The sequence below is a fragment of the Heptranchias perlo genome, chromosome 17 (assembly GCF_035084215.1).
Source record: "Heptranchias perlo isolate sHepPer1 chromosome 17, sHepPer1.hap1, whole genome shotgun sequence".
NCBI classification, from domain to species: domain Eukaryota; kingdom Metazoa; phylum Chordata; class Chondrichthyes; order Hexanchiformes; family Hexanchidae; genus Heptranchias; species Heptranchias perlo.
Genome location: NC_090341.1, coordinates 19,091,322 through 19,108,739, shown reverse-complemented (window position 1 = coordinate 19,108,739; position 17,418 = coordinate 19,091,322). Strand labels below are relative to the sequence as shown.

Sequence of the window (17,418 nt, the reverse complement as noted above, 5' to 3'; positions counted from 1 at the left end):
GCAGGGGGCTTGACAATTTTTGTTTCTTTGCCCATTTTTTGTACTGCATGTCCTGAAGGTGGTGACTCATGTTCGGTTATCGTTCCAGGGGCACCAGCAACCTTCTAGCATATCATCCAAATTGCCATTTGTTATATGCGAGCCCAGTCAGTCAGTGTTGGCAGGTATTCAAGTCTCATCATGTCTGTACTCAACCCCCACACCACAAGCTGCAATTTCCCACTGAAAGGCCTGACAAATATTTTGTAAGGGTAATTTTCCATATTACATATTAAAGTACAAAGATATGATTAAAAGACAGAATGTTACTTAAGTACAAATGATGCAAGTTCACAGATTTTATACAAATTCATTTAGTAAGATAGATGTGTCCATTTTATCAGCTTAAAGCATTAAGGTGGTGAATGAGTTCAGCACTGTATTATGAAGCAAACAGATTCATTTTCACAGAGCCTTGTTCATCTTGACTGATCAGGTGACTTTTCTGTTATAGTCACTCTAACCCTGTGATCCAAAATTAGAGGAATGAAATTAATAGTTTGAACAAACTCACTTTTTGAAATTGCACCTGACATGGATTATGTGGATTTAACAATTCTGAGGCATGAGCTTTGTGCTTCAATTTGACATTTATCCCAACCCTTTTTTTTAAAAGCTTATTTGGTCTTAGTTTCTGGAATTTTTACAACATGTTCAGCGCACCAATGCTAATTGATAATTATTACCATATAGTTTTGTGTCTGAGCTAAAAATACAAATCCAATCACACTTGAAGTCCAAATTTAGGTAAACTTCAATTGGAGTGCCCCGATGACTCAACTGCTAAATGCTTTGCTTAATACAGAATGGATTCAGTCTTCGATCCAGAGGCGCTGGTTTTAGTACGCAGGCTTTGAACTGGCAGGAACTGAATGTGGCATGAACAGTAACCACCAGCGACAACAAGCACTGAACTGGGATGAATTTCCAGGTTCAGCTTCATTGGCATATGTTGGGTGAATGGCAGATAAGTATAATGCCTGGAATTGGTAGCTCGTCCACCAGGGGGCAGGAAATCATGTGCTGCTGAAGGTCTAAAGGCCTGCAGGAGCTTAAAGGTGCAGTCTGATGCAGGCCAAAGGGAGAGCACCAATATCAGCAGCTTGCCTATTACATCCCTCAATAGTCAAGGGAGCAGCAGGAGGCCTCGGATTTCTGACAAGGTTGGTATTGTTATTTTGCCTATGTCCATTATTTACCCCATCTACTCTTTTTGCAGGAGAAAAATGCCCAAAAGTAGAGGGAGAGAACCTGCACACTTTCACCCCTTTCAAAGAGGCGGCCCAAGAGATCCATAGCAGGGACAATATGGAGGAAGCAAAAGATGGGGAAGCTGGAGACCCGGCCCCAGCTGAGGGTGTGTGGCTAACTTTTCCTGATCCATTTTTCATGACCCACTCCTTCACTCGCTGTTTTAATCTCTGCGACCACAAAAAGTGAACGTAAATTTCTTCTGTCATTGCAGGAAACTTGACCTAACATATCACTGCCACCTTTGTCCCACTTGTCTTTTTCTGGGTCTGTCAGATGATTCGGAGTTGAGCTCTAGGGAGATGGATAAGCCCACCCGAAGATACACTGTCACTCATTCTTACTCTGCCAAGCACCAGCTCTGCAATGTACATTACACAGGATTATAGATAACAACTTTGAGAGAAGTGAGACATGGAGCATAAGTGAGCAGGAGCAGGTGGAGTGGGCTAAGGAGGAAAAGGAATCAGCTGCCTGTAGAGACAGCTCAGATCCATCCTCTGCTGAAGAAGAAAAGCTCAGAGGCCCAGCTTTAAAAAGATATTTTCTGAGCTTGATAGATTGCTGCAGGCATTGGACAGTTTGTTGCTGCAGGTGTCGGAAATTGGTGGAGAGGCAGGGGTGCAGCAGAACGTCTCCCCGAGTAGCTTTCCACCTCTGCCCACCCCAGATCTGCTAAAGAACTGGCAGGGGGAGAGGAGGAAAGCCTAGGCCCATGTGTTTATTGGGGAGTTCACATTGCTGATAAAGGACAAAACAGTCAATTAGACAGTACTTAACTTACAAAACACAACTATTACTTTACTGAAACACATTAAAATAGAGGGTAACATTTTAAATCTGCTCATTTGATCTGAGGTCTGAATGTGTTCCATTTTTCCCAAAATCAAACAAAATGTATGTAAAAATATTTATTCACAGCAACTATAAATGTTTACAATTGCACAAAGCATTCATCATTAGAACAGGCTGACGTAATGCAAATGGCTAATTTACAACAGGGTCCCATGGTAAAGACTGGAATAAAACCTGTTATTCTCTGGACGGTCGCCTACAAAAATAAAACACAACTAGTGTTTTAATGTGGCACTAAATAATAGTTTAATGTAACTGGTACAGCAGCACAGCGCATTGGTGGCTGGTTATAGAGTGGCCGGGGAGTAGGTCTCCTGCTCATGCATTCCATTAGGGAATGGTGCATTGGGAGGGCCTGAGAAATACGGAAGAAAAATAAACTAAAGAAAAAAATACTTTTTACAAAAAACTGTGAAACTCTGACCTCTTGCAGTCTATAATGAAAATATTACAGTGACAATATTTAAGCAGAATTTAAAAACGTACAAATAGCTTGTTTAGAAATTAGGAATATGTATTTATTAAACAAGTGTAAGGAAATTGTGAACTTTGCAGGAACTGCAAATTTTTAAATTCAGCTTTGGTTACTTTTACACTTTTTTTTCAGCAAGTCTAGGTCTGAAGAAACTTACCACTGGTGAGCATGCTGTGCACTTGTCAAATGCTAGACTTGCTGGAAGGACATTGTCAAACCTCGACAAAAAGCCTCGGATCTAGAAGAGAGGGAAATGTTAAATTGATTACAGTTCTGTTTACATGTAAAGAGTGGCTGGCTGCAGTAGTTGTAGGGTTCAATTATTTGCCTCCACAGCCAATGATCTGAATACCAGGGATCAACATGACCAGTGCAGGTGCTTTTTTCTACGTAAGCCACCTGGTCACAGCAGGAGAGAGTAGGCAGGTACACAAATTGGTAGGATGTGACTAGTGGTGTCCCACAGAAATCTGTGTTGGGGCCTCAACTATTCACTGTACTTATTAACGACATAGATGATGGGGTAGAGAGCCACGTATCCAAGTTTGCCGATGACACATAGATAGGCAGCATTGTAAGCAGTGTAGGTGGAAGCATAAAATTACAGAGCGATATTAATAGATTAAGTGAACGGGCAAAACTGTGGCAAATGGATTTCAATGTAGGCAAATGTGAGGTCATCCACTTTGGACCTAAAAAGAATAGATCAGAATATTTTCTACATGGTGAAAAGCTCGAAACAGTGGAGGTCCAAAGAGACTTTGGGGTCCATGTACATAGATCATTAAAATGTTATGGACAGGTACAGAAAATAATCAAAAAGGCTAATGGAATGCTGGCCTTTATACCTACAGGATTAGAATACAATGGGGTAGAAGTTATGCTACAGCTATATAAAGCCCTGGTTAGACCACACCTGGAGTACTGTGTTCAATTCTGGGCACTGCACCTTAGGAAGGATATATTGGCTTTGGAGGGAGTGCAGTGTAGATTTACTAGAATGATACCTGGACTCCAAGGGTTAAATTACGAGACGAGATTACACAAACTAGGGTTGTATTCCCTGGTATTTAGAAGTTTAAGGGGTGATTTGTTTGAAGTTTTCAAGATATTAACGGGAACTGATAGGGTAGATAGAGAGAAATTATTTCTGCTGGTTGGGGAGTCTAGGAGTGGGGGAAGATAGCCTAAAAATTAGAGCCAGGACTTGCAGGAGTGAAGTTAGGAAACACTTCTACACGTAAAGGGTGGTAGAAGTTTGGAAAGCTCTTCCGCAAATGGCAGTTGTGCTAGTTCAATTGTTAATTTTAAATCTGCGATTGATAGATTTTTGTTAACCAAAGATATTAAGGGATATGGGGCTGAGGCGGGTATATGAGGTTAGGTCACAGATCAGCCATGATCTCACTGAATGGCGGAACAGGCTCAAGGGGCTAAATGACCTACTCCTGTTCCTATGGTCTAATCCCATTCATCTCCTTGCTCCCCATATACTTTGACGTTCCTCTTTTTCAAGGAACTATTTAATTCCTTATTACCTTAAATTTGTTTCTTCTGGTTATTATCTTGCTGACCAGTGAAAGGGGAAATAATTTATCATAATTTACCTCATCCCAACTCTTCATTATCTCAACTCTAATGAAAAATGCTGTAACTCTCAATTCTCTCTTCAGAACTGTAACCCTTCAGCCCTGGTAATGTCCTAGTGAATCTACAACTGTACATTTTCCATTGCTTTTTTAATCTTCCTGTAATAAGGTGCCCAAAACTATACACAACACCCCAACTACAGCCTAATTATGGTGTTGTACAAGTTCAACATCACCTCCTTGCTTTTGTATTTTATGTCTTAGTGTACTAAACCAAATATGTACACATACCTGTGTATGTGCACACCAAGATCCCGCTGGTCTCTAATCCAATTAAAATCTGACCATTTAAGGTGCATTTACCTACCCTATTTTTACTTTCAAAACGTATTACCTCATTTTTTTTTTACATTGAACTGAATCCGCCGCCTATCCGCCCATTTAGAAATAGCCTCCAGTGAAACAGACCTCTGCAGATGCCTCTAAGTATGCATGTGCAGTGCTCTCGTCTGGCGGGCAGTGTATGATTTGCATCCCACAGTATAACTCCAATCTTGCACTCTTCTCAGTAATGGTAATGGAGTATAACTCCAGCCCAAAGTCCCATTATTAATTTATAGAGGCTGTAATTAAATGCAATAAATTAAACCATTTTTCTTTCAACAGGGGACTGACTGCTTGGTTAGTTATCAGTTTTAGCTGCACCAAATATTTGATTGTGGCACCATCTAGAGTCAAGAGCTGCTACTGTCATCAGGCGTGTTAGACTCAATCCCGTTTTTTTTTACAATTTTCGATAATTATAGTGTTTAAACACTTAACTTAATAACAGCTGAACACTAACCTATCAAAAGAATCTGTTCAATGGCAAAATAATATTTATTAGTGCCAAGAGAAATAAATACTCAACCTAGGTTCATTTTCAATAAATGTAAATCAAACCCAAAGAAATGGAGTTGGACAGGCTTTTGTTAAGAAAATCAATTGAAAAACTTAGGTAACGAACTGTATATTCTGTTTTTTAATTCTAGAGCCAGCTAGGGTAGGCTTAAATGGACTTTCCTGTCCTGTACATTCCTATGCTTGTAAGAATTGACACTAGGTCCTAACTACATGGCTTTAAACCTAGTTTGACGAGATCACAAGCAATCATCAGCCTCGTAATCACTACTAAGTACGCATTATCTTTCTGCAGACACATTAATTTTATATATACAGGTACACACACGTGTGTGTGTGTGTGTGTGTGTGTGTGTGTGTGTGTCTCTCTCTCTCTCTGGAAACCCGCCCCTGTGGGATCAGTGAAGTTTTTTTTTATTCGTTCATGGGATGTGGGCGTCGCTGGCAAGGCCAGCATTTATTGCCCATCCCTAATTGCCCTTACAATTACATCCACGGTCTCTGATATATGTATATAATGTTTTTACATAAGTTTATTTGCACTATCTTTCAGTCAATCTCACTGCACAAGACTGATGAAAACCTCTCTGCCGGCATCCTGGATCTCGTAATGGTACTAAATTCAATCCTAAGAGTAGAAAATCGGCATCACTGAACTGAACAGAGTCAGCAGCAAGGGAGAAGAGTATAAAGCAGTAGTCAAAAATGATTCTTCGGTCTTCCCCAAACGATATTAACTACCTGTGACAGCTCTGCTAATTGGTTACCAGACGGGACCTAGCACATAAATGCCACTATTCATTTGGTTGACCTATAAGCTTTCAAATCAAATTTACATAAATATTTTTAAAAAACAAATGAATAAAAATAAGTTTCTATTTCAGTTGTGGATTGACAAGATGGCAAAAATAAGTCAGGAGAATTTCTAAAGTAAATCAGACAATAAACAGAATAATTTGGCTATTTTTAGGAAAGAATATGGCGAACATCAATTTAGTGTTTATAAAAGGTTCACTACTTTGCCTTTCAAACATGTACATCATTTTCTACCAAAAACTCTCTCAAACATAATGACATTTCATATAATTCAAAGTAGTTACTGACACAATGGTGGTAATTTTAAACCCCAGGACAGGCAGAAGAGGGGCAGGGAGGGGTTAAATGCTTAAAAATGTGAAACCCAACCCCAACCCGTCCACTTCTGGTTTAACCGGGGCAGGTGAGTAACGTGCTCTTGACAGGCGGGTCAGTAATTTAAAATATTAATGAGGCTGCTCGCCTCAGATTTTAGCAGCCATTTAGATTTAACGACTGTGGGCCACATTTTCCAGGGCTCGGGAAAGCCGGCAGATAAAGGGAGATGAGAACTGCTGGATCCAGCAGGTAGGTGCTTTTCCAGCACTGCTTGTGGGCCAGGAGGAGCAGGAGTGATTCTCCAAGCTAACCTGCCGCGATCGGCCTCCCTCCCTGCAATCCAACGACCCCCCAACCTTGCAATCTCCAGGCAGACCCCCTTGCAACCCCGTGATCCAATCCCCCCTCCCCCGCGATCCGATGTCGACCTGCGATCTCTCTGTCGTCCTCTCTCTACCCCCCGCCCCCCGCAATCTCTCCCTCCCTCCTCCCTCCCCGGTCCCTGGCTGCAGCATTCTACTGCAGGTCTTCCCACCCGACAGCCAGCCAGCCTCTCAATCTGGCTGGCTGCCGGGTGGGAAACGGAGAAAAAAAACTAAAATGAGGTCCTGCCGTTCCCTGTATTTTTGGGTTTCCCAGCTGCTAAAAATCATCCCTGCTCCCTCCCTGCCTCCCCGTAAATGTCGGGGCCAATATCTTATTTGAGAGAAGTGGAGACAGATTAAAGGATTGAACTCTATCCACACTAGATCAAAATGCTCAACACCCACACTGCACCAATTAAATAACATCCTTCCAGGAATGAACATATGCAAGAACTGCGCTACAACCTTTAATCCTGCAGTTTATATGTAAAGAATAATAGACCTGAATATATTACTTATTTGCATTAAACTCAAAAATAACTTACACAAATGCATTATACCTACATTCAAGCACAATGATATTTTTAAAAATTGCCTGACGCTGACAGGCCCCTACAGACACTGCAACAACATCATCTATTATATGGTTTTCTTACAGACCCAATGTAAACAGACAATTACCCTTGAGGTTTAGAATCAGACACTTTTAATTCATATTGCATCTGCAAAACACAGCGGAGTTGAATTATGGTTTTCTCACTCCCAGACAGCAATCAACTAAAAAAATTAAAAATTACTGGATGAGATAGCACATTGACGCAGCATGTTGGAGCACGGACATGCTATGTCACTGACTAGTGGGATGTAGGATCGCACTTTGATCCTCCACAACCCGTTATCAAGCTCAGCTGTGCTATTTTGGGGAAACTTTGATTTGAAACCAGACACTTCCCATTACTAGCAGGAGGGAGAAAAGCAGTGTCAGTACACAGCTCCCAACAGTCCACAGCAGTACTCTGAGGTCTGAAAGTGGTTTGTTTGTTTGCCTTTTTGGTTGAGGAAAATGTGTGGTGCAGGTAGACCAGGAAAAGGGAGAAAATAAATTGCCAAAAGAGGCAAAGGAACTTTAGTGTAGGGCTAAGCACTTACTTGCAGTGCACGTACTCAGACAATGGTAAAATTTTTTCCTCTGAATACTTAGACAATGGGGAAGTAGAATCTAGAAGGCAGAGAATCTAAAAACTATTTCCACAAACAAAATACTGAAAGTATGGAATGCTGCCAAAGCATAATTATGCTCATGTTTATCACAGACCTGTCAGTTTAACGTCAGTTGTGGGGAACGTTACTGGAATCTATCATCAGGGACAGAGTGACTGAGCACTTGAACAAGTATGAGCTGATCAAAGAGAGTCAGCGTGGATTTGTGAAGGATAGGATGTGTCTGACTATTCTAGTTGAATTTTTTTGAGGACGTCACTAACATGGCGGACAACGGAGGATCTATGAATATTGTCTATATTGACTTCCAGAAGGCATCTGAGAAGGTTCCACACAAGAGATTATTAGTAATAATAAAAGCGCAGGTAGTTGGACGTAATCTTGTGGCTTGGGTTGGTAATTGGTTGGGAGGTAGGAAACAGAGTGGGGATAAAGGGAATGTACTCTGATTGGCGGGATTTGACAAGTGGTGTTCCCCAGGGATCTGGACTGGGGCCTCAGCTTTTGCCAAATTAAGCAATGACTTGGTTGAAAGAATAGAGAGTTGTATATCCAAGTTTGCAGGTGACACTAAGTTAGGAGGCACCGTAAGTTAGTTGTGTAGATGGGAGCAGGAAGTTATAAAGGGACATAGACAGATTAAGTGAATGAACAACATCTGCCACAGTTTTGCCCAATGTGTGGAAGTGTGAGGTCATCCACTTTGGATCCAAGAAAGACAAGTTGGAATATTTTCTTAATGGCAAGGGACTAGGAACTGTGGAGGAGCAAAGGTATTTGGATGTCCAGGTAAACAAATCACTAAAAGCTAGTACACAGGCACAAAGAGTAAGCAAAAAGGCTAATGGAATGTTGGCATTTATCTCAAAGGGGTTGGAATACAAAAATGAAGAAGTTATGCTTCAGTTGTACAAAGCCTTGGTCAGTACCCATCTGGAGTACTGTGTTCAGTTTTGGGCACCGAACCTCAGGAAGGATATATTGGCCTTACAGTGCATATCCACCAGTGTTTAAAGAGTTAAATTATGAGGCCAGGCCTTAAAGAGTTAAATTAAAAAAGAACAGGTACATAAACTTGGCTTGTATTCCCTTGAGCTTAGAAGGTTGAGGGATGATCTAACTGAGGTGTTTAAAATGATAAATGGATTTGATAGAGTAGGTACAGAGAAACTATTTCCTCTGGTGTGGGATCCAGAACAAGGGAACACAATTTTAAAATTAGAACTAAGGCCATTTAAGAGTGAATTCTGGAAGCACTTTTTCCACACAAAGGGTAGTGGAAATCTGGCACTTGCTTTCCCAAAAGGCTGTGGATGCTGGGCCAATTGAAATTTTCAAGACTGAGATTGACAGATTTTTATTAGGAAAGGATATCAAGGGTTATGGATCAAAGGTGGGTAAATGGAGTCGAGGTACAGATCAGACATGACCTAATTGAATGACGGAACAAGCTCAAGCGGCAAAATGCCCCACTCCTGTTCCTATTAACTAAGTAAATATAAATCATCTTGTTCAGCAATTGGGCTGAAAATCACAGCAAGCTATAGTTCACAATTTTTATGATTCATCAAGATAAGGGGGTCAATTTTCAGATGGCCGAGCGGGTGCGTTTGTGGCGGGGGCCTCCTAAAATTGGGGATTCTCGGAGCGGTTCCGGAGCCCGGCTCCAACCTGCCCACTTCCGGGTTCCCCAATGACGCGAATCGGTGCGCGCGCAGCCCCCGCATCCCACCGGCAATCAAAGCCAGCGGGATCCTACTTAAGATCATTATCTGGGTACTTGAGGTCGTTTACAGACCTCATTAGTTGGAGATTTTAGGAGGATTCGGATTCTGGACTACCCAGAGCGTGTTTCCCATGCTGGGGGAAACACTCCCTCTTTAAACAGACGTGTTGCAGCCAGCAGCAGCTGCAAAGGTCCATTTAACAGGTGTGGGGTAAACCCTCATTCATTGCAGCAGGGCACCGTGTCGCCTCAGACAAAGTTTTGCCTGCTACACTGTTGTCTCCACACTCAAAATTATTACATCATACCCTAAATTCTGCTGTCCAAACACATTTACCTACTTTGCGGACCCCCTCACACTCACACCGTCAAGGGGGGAGGGTTCCATAGCTGCATTCATCACTCCATTGGAGGACGAGCAACATCACCAGCTTCACCAGGCATGCCGTCCATCTCTGCCACGTGGAGCTACACAACACAGTGCTGCGCAACAGGCACCTGCACAAAGTAGTCGTGCAACTACACATACACCCACTGTAGGGTGACCCAATGGGTGGCATCAAGGGTGTTCATGGAGAACCTCATGAAAGGGCCTTAATGCACAAGCCAGTCAAGAATGGCCAAGACGTGGCAGTAGTGGTGACAATATAATATGTAACGTGAGTTGATCAGAAATCAAATACAAGTAAAAACCGTGACAAACCCTCAAACACCCTTATGTATCCCCTTCATGCTCACGACACGTTTGCCTTACGCTTCCTACTACACATACGTGATGCATGTCCTGTGGCTGCAGCACAGAAAGTGGCAGGTTGGGTGAGGCTGACCGTGAAAGAGATGCATGAGAGGGTGAGTATGAGATAGAGCCATGAGATTGTATGAGGATTGGGTTGAGTGGTAGTGGTGGGATGAGTACTGGGGAGGTGAGGAAGTGCAGGTAAGATGAGGATGAGGGTTCAGTGGGTGTGAGGAGTGATGTGATCGAGTAGTGTTGGCAGTGCAGAAGGAGAAGTGGGGTGGGGGCGTTGATGTGGCAGACGGAGTGTAGGGGAACGAGTAAGAGTACTCACTTTGGCTGACCTGGTTTGGTCATTGAAGCACCTCCTGCACTGTATGCAGGTGCGTGATATGTTGGTGGTGCTGGTGACCTCCTCTGCCACCTCCAGCCAGGCCTTCGTGGTGGCAGAGGCAGGCCACTTCCTCCCGTCTGCCAGGTGGAAGATCTCCCTCCTCCTCCTCCTCCTCCTCCTCACCCCATCCAGTAAGACCTGGAGTGATGCATCATTAAACCTGGGAGCAGCTTTCCCCCTGTGGGTGCGCAGTCCGCCCGCTGCGCAGCTTTCCAGCGCGAAACCCGGAAGCCAAGGTAAGTGGCTTCAATTTGCTTACGATCGCGTACCAAACCCACCAATTTCACTGGGTGCGTTACCCACGCGCCCAGTCGACCCCCCGCTGCCAACCCGCCTCTCTCCTAATATCGGGCCCAAGGTCTCACTTTAAAAAAAAGTTACCGATTTTCCCAAGATAAAAACCATTGTGGACAAAGATGACATAAGACACCTGTTCACAACACATTGTGCCGGAGTGGTAGGTTGTGAAATTACTCACCTGATGAGGGACAAGACCGAGAGATGTCGGAGGCTCATTCAGCCGGTCATCACTGCTGCTGGCTACTGCGTACCCACTGCAAATCCAAAACAGAGGCACCAAGTGTCATTCGGACTGTTTCAAATCATTAACAGATCCGTTTCCTAGTTTCATTTTCATTAGCTGCCCCATTTAGAGATCATGTCTCATGGATGTACATTTTCACTCCGCAAATAAATATTATCTGGAAATGTTTGACCAAGATGAACTTGTTCCGAACAAAATTCTGTCAGAGTGAAACATACCAAAGATCAGGATGCCGTTTTGATCTGCCTTGGGAAGATCAAAGTAATACTGAAATAAAGTAACTGCTGAATTGGATTATAAAATTCTAAAAAATGAGTAGAATAACTTGGATATTCTACAGTTGCACAACACACATTCCATTTATTTCACAAGAATGAAGTTACATCAGATAAAAGACTGTAATCACTCCTAATGTCATGTGAAATCATACAGTGTGATAATATTGCCACCTCAAATATATAGCACCCTTCATGTCTTTAAGACATCCAAAAGCGCTTCACAGCCAATGGATTGTGAATTGCTGTCACTGGTGTTTTGTAGGCAAATGCGGCAACCAATTTGTACGCAGCAGGGTCCCACAAACAGCAATGAAATAAACTAGTTAAATCTGTTTTTTTGATGACATTGGTTGAGGGATAAATGTTGCCAGGACACTGGGGAAAAATCCGCTGCTCTTCTTTGAATGGTATCATAGGATCTTTTACATCCAGCTAAACAGGCAGACAGGGCCTCGGTTTAACGTCTCATCTGAAAGACAACACCTCCAACAATGCAGCACTCTCCTCAGTACTGCACTGGAGTGCCAACCTATGTCATGCGCTTCGGTCCTGGAGCGGGCTTGAACCCACAACCTTACAATTCAAAATTGCGAGTGCTATCACTGAGCCAAGCTGGACGTAAAACAGTGACACTGACCATATCTTTCCATACCGCAGCTAATAATGATTTGTGTGACTTGAAGTTAAGCAGCCAATCTTGGCCCATACCATGATGGAGGCCTAAGTAACATGTCATTTTAGGCTCGTCAGTGAAACTTCGTACTTTTTTTCATAATTTTGTTGTTATATTGCGCTACAAAAAATACTACATGGATGTTCAGGAAGAAATGGGTATGTGGCCTGACCACTCAAGAGACAGGCAGCACTACGAGTGGGGGAAAAAAAAAACATTCACATTCAACTCTCTTTAGATTATAGCCTGGAAATAACTGTAAAATTAGCATATGAATATCTAATGTGTTTGCAAGACTTTGCTTCATTTGTTATTTTAACAGAGCTCCTTAACATTTATTTTAAATTGATTAATATCTCCATTAACATAGATTCTAAAAGAATGTTATGTTTACATGCTCATAAACTAATGTCACAAATGGTAATTTCTAGGGTTGATATGTCATTACCAGTAAGTTCAGTTAAAATTACAAAGGGAAGGTACAATATCAATAACATTATATTTCACTAATATATCATGAACAGTATTTAAATTTCTAGTTTGTGACTGGCAACCTCACTAAATATTTATTTTTATTGTTGAGTTGCTGAAATAAAAGCAGGAGCAAAAAGTGGTGCTGATAAGGCAACTATCCTTAAGCTTTCTCACATTAAAAAAATATTAGGTAACAACTAGTAAAACTGTAGATTTAAACTAACTCAGGAAATTGGGCTGAAGGCCAATGGAAATAATTACTTTTTAAACTTAGGAACTGAGGGAACAAAATCAAAATTTGTTGATGACACCAAATTGAGGGGTATGGCGAATTGTGACGATGACTGAAAAACTGCAGGAGGACACAGATAGGCTAGGAAAATGGGCAGCTGCAGTTTAATGAAGTAATACATTTTGGATGTAAGAATAGGAGAAGGGAGAATACCCTAAATGCTAAGATTTTAAATGGAGTATAGAAACAGGCAGATCTTGGTGTGCAGGTACATGCCATTGAAGGTGATAGCTAAAGTGGAAAAGGTCATAAAAAAGAACGGAATCCTTAGTTTAGTATCTTGAGACATTGAATACAGAAGGAAGGAGGTAATGTTGAACTAGCATAAGCTCTTAGGTCACAGCTAGAGTATTGTGTAGTTTTAGGAACCTTATTACAGAAAGGATATAAAAGCAATGGAAAAGGTGCAGCATAGATCCATTTGGGCGTTACTAGCAATAAGGGGGTTACAGCTATGAACAGAGACTTGAAAAGTTGGGGCTTTTTTTCACTGGAGTGGAGAAGGTTGAGGGGTGACCTGTCAGAGGCCTTCAAGATTATGATGGGTTACGATAAGATAAATTGTGATGGATTGTTTCCACTGGTCAGTGAGATGACAATAAAAAAGCACAAATTTAGAATAATTATCAAAAGAATGGAAGGAGAGATTAGAAAAAAAAATGTTTTCACAACAGCATGGTCAGAATGTGGAATTCTCTGCCACAAATCACAGTTTAGGCAGAGTCCTTAAATACTTTCAAAAGAGAAATATTAAAAAGGTATAGAGAGTGAGCAAGAGAATGAGGTTAGACTAGGTGGTTCATGTGCAGTAAAACTGTGGTATAGACTTGATTTGCTGAACGACCTTTGTTTGTACTACGACATTCAGAAAGTATATAATAACTGAACAATAAAATCCACGGGAGCACAGCACCTAGATAAGCATAGGAAGGCAAGTAGTAAAGTGATGGATCTTACTGACAGAAGGCTACCCATGACCCTCAGTAGCATCTATGGATATCCCTCAATTAATGCAAGAAACTAGTAAACAAGCTGTAATCACACGCTTTAATTGAATCCTCTGCATCTCAATTCATATAGAATCATAGAAGTTACAACATGGAAACAGGCCCTTCGGCCCAACATGTCCATGTCGCCCAGTTTATACCACTAAGCTAGTCCCAATTGCCTGCACTTGGCCCATATCCCTCTATACCCATCTTACCCATGTAACTGTCCAAATGCTTTTTAAAAGACAAAATTGTACCCGCCTCTACTACTGCCTCTGGCAGCTCGTTCCAGACACTCACCACCCTTTGAGTGAAAAAATTGCCCCTCTGGACCCTTTTGTATCTCTCCCCTCTCACCTTAAATCTATGTCCCCTCGTTATAGACTCCCCTACCTTTGGGAAAAGATTTTGACTATCGACCTTATCTATGCCCCTCATTATTTTATAGACTTCTATAAGATCACCCCTTAACCTCCTACTCTCCAGGGAAAAAAGTCCCAGTCTGTCTAACCTCTCCCTATAAGTCAAACCATCAAGTCCCGGTAGCATCCTAGTAAATCTTTTCTGCACTCTTTCTAGTTTAATAATATCCTTTCTATAATAGGGTGACCAGAACTGTACACAGTATTCCAAGTGTGGCCTTACTAATGTCTTGTACAACTTCAACAAGATATCCCAACTCCTGTATTCAATGTTCTGACCAATGAAACCAAGCATGCTGAATGCCTTCTTCACCACCCTATCCACCTGTGACTCCACTTTCAAGGAGCTATGAATCTGTACTCCTAGATCTCTTTGTTCTATAACTCTCCCCAACGCCCTACCATTAACGGAGTAGGTCCTGGCCCGATTCGATCTATCAAAATGCATCACCTCACATTTATCTAAATTAAACTCCATCTGCCATTCATCGGCCCACTGGCCCAATTTATCAAGATCCTGTTGCAATCCTAGATAACCTTCTTCACTGTCCACAATGCCACCAATCTTGGTGTCATCTGCAAACTTACTAACCATGCCTCCTAAATTCTCATCCAAATTATTAATATAAATAACAAATAACAGCGGACCCAGCACCGATCCCTGAGGCACACCGCTGGTCACAGGCCTCCAGTTTGAAAAACAACCCTCTACAACCACCCTCTGTCTTCTGTCGTCAAGCCAATTTTGTATCCAATTGGCTACCTCACCTTGGATCCCGTGAGATTTAACCTTATGTAACAACCTACCATGCAGTACCTTGTCAAAGGCTTTGCTGAAGTCCATGTAGACCACGTCTACTGCACAGCCCTCATCTATCTTCTTGGTTACCCCTTCAAAAAACTCAATCAAATTCGTGAGACATGATTTTCCTCTCACAAAACCATGCTGACTGTTCCTAATCAGTCCCTGCCTCTCCAAATGCCCGTAGATCCTGTCCCTCAGAATACCCTCTAACAACTTACCCACTACAGATGTCAGGCTCACCGGTCTGTAGTTCCCAGGCTTTTCCCTGCCGCCCTTCTTAAACAAAGGCACAACATTTGCTACCCTCCAATCTTCAGGCACCTCACCTGTAGCTGTCGATGATTCAAATATCTCTGCTAGGGCTCCCGCAATTTCCTCCCTAACCTCCCATAACGTCCTGGGATACATTTCATCAGGTCCCAGAGATTTATCTACCTTGATGCACGTCAAGACTTCCAGCACCTCCCTCTCTGTAATATGTACACTCCTCAAGACATCACTATTTATTTCCCCAAGTTCCCTAACATCCATGCCTTTCTCAACCGTAAATACCGATGTGAAATATTCATTCAGGATCTCACCCATCTCTTGTGGTTCCGCACATAGATGACCTTGTTGATCCTTAAGAGGCCCTACTCTCTCCCTAGTTACTCTTTTGCCCTTTATGTATTTGTATTCAACATTTAATATTTACAACAACTGCATTATTTAAATTTTGGGAGAAACAGATAAGATCAGGTTTAGTGACGAGGCTGAAACTATTTTATTAAAAGTTGGAGAATAGTTGAATTTCTCTATAGTTAAGCACTTAACAAAATCACACATTTTAAAGCCTGCATTCCTTGGTTGTCAATTACAGAGACACTTTGTTAAAAGTAGAATTACATATCAATATTTCAGCTTACCCTTCAGCATGTTGCAGTATAGAAACCATCAACTCCACAGCAAGTGCTCCAGCTATCATAGCCAAGCCAGGACGACTCACAGTGCACTGCTGGTCTAAAGTGCGGTCTCTGGTTGACTGACAGAAAATACAGTGAATCATTCCTACCTGTCAAAAATCTTGACATTTACTTATTAACAATTACTATAGCCTTACAAGAGGAACAAGATTTTTATTTTTACACCATGGTAAAAACAAAAATTATTTCCCCTTCTCTCTAGTCTTGTGCAGCATGCATCATTCATCAGAGGGCTGAAAGTTCGCCTGCTGCTCTACAGCTGACCCTGGGAAGTGTCAAAGAGTGACTGAGCATCACCACGGATCCTTTTTCTCCGTCTTTGCCTGGAACCTGGCCGCGGTCAGAAACTGTGTGCTTGGAGAACCACAGGCTTCAACCCATATCCTTCTTTATAGTAAACGCACAGGTTTCCCAATATGACGTACCAATAATAACTATTTAGTTTTTGAAAATAAAGTTGTTCCCAGACAAGCTCAACAGGTCACAATATAATGTTTCCGTGACAGCAGAAACTTAGGTTCCAACTTTCAGTTTCCTTTTTCCACAAAAGCAACAAGTCTGAAACTATTTGATGCCTTAAGTGCTCTGAATGGCACCACTGGTTAAAACAGTGAGTGGAGTTCAAGTGTGGACGGGATTGGACTGGGCCATTTTGTTCCCCAATGTTGAATTGCCTGCTGACACCATCTAGGTTCACACATATGTAATAGACACTTGGAAAAAGGAAAATACTATGTTTCTGTAAAATACGAGCAATTTTTGTGAATGTTTTAAAGATAATTAATCAAACACCCCATTAAATATTAGAACAACTTTATTAGAATAAGCGCTAAATTTACCTTTTAGAGTGTTTTCCCATCTAGAAAATACTAAGATCAGTGTACGCAGCTCTAATCTCCTTCCCTGGAAGTGAACTTTTTGCACATTATTAAAGTCTCTGAACTTCATAGTATTGTGAATTCTATTTCTCTTTCAAAGATCCTCATCTTCTCAGCTGTCATTCAATCTCTATGATAGACAGCAGACCTCCAGTCATTTAAAGTACTTTTGAACCACTGGTCCATTGCTTACTGCTGTCACTTCAAACTCTTCTGTATAATGCAACAGTTCTAAAGTCAACAAAATAATTGAACTTAAGACTATTTCTATCCATATGTACTACTCTGATTCCCAATGTAATTCAGATCGCAGGACAAAATAGCAATCCAGGAGTAGCATGAATTAAATAACAATTCAGTACTTGGCATAATGGAATATTATCATAATGTTCAACCGCATGTAAAACAAAGCTTTA

General features: G+C 41.7%; 1 protein-coding gene across 2 annotated transcripts in view; it reads right to left on the bottom strand.

Annotated features, from left to right (window-relative positions):
- atg7 (ATG7 autophagy related 7 homolog (S. cerevisiae)) overlaps nt 1-17,418 on the bottom strand; it is a 137,554-nt gene that overhangs the window by 57,712 nt on the left and 62,424 nt on the right. For both annotated transcript variants that reach the window (XM_067998650.1, XM_067998651.1), the window contains exons 14-16: nt 16,068-16,183; nt 11,164-11,239; nt 2,778-2,858 (exon numbers count right to left, since the gene is read on the bottom strand). In XM_067998650.1, the coding sequence (XP_067854751.1) occupies nt 2,778-2,858; nt 11,164-11,239; nt 16,068-16,183 (273 nt within the window). The remainder of the gene's footprint in view (nt 1-2,777; nt 2,859-11,163; nt 11,240-16,067; nt 16,184-17,418) is intronic.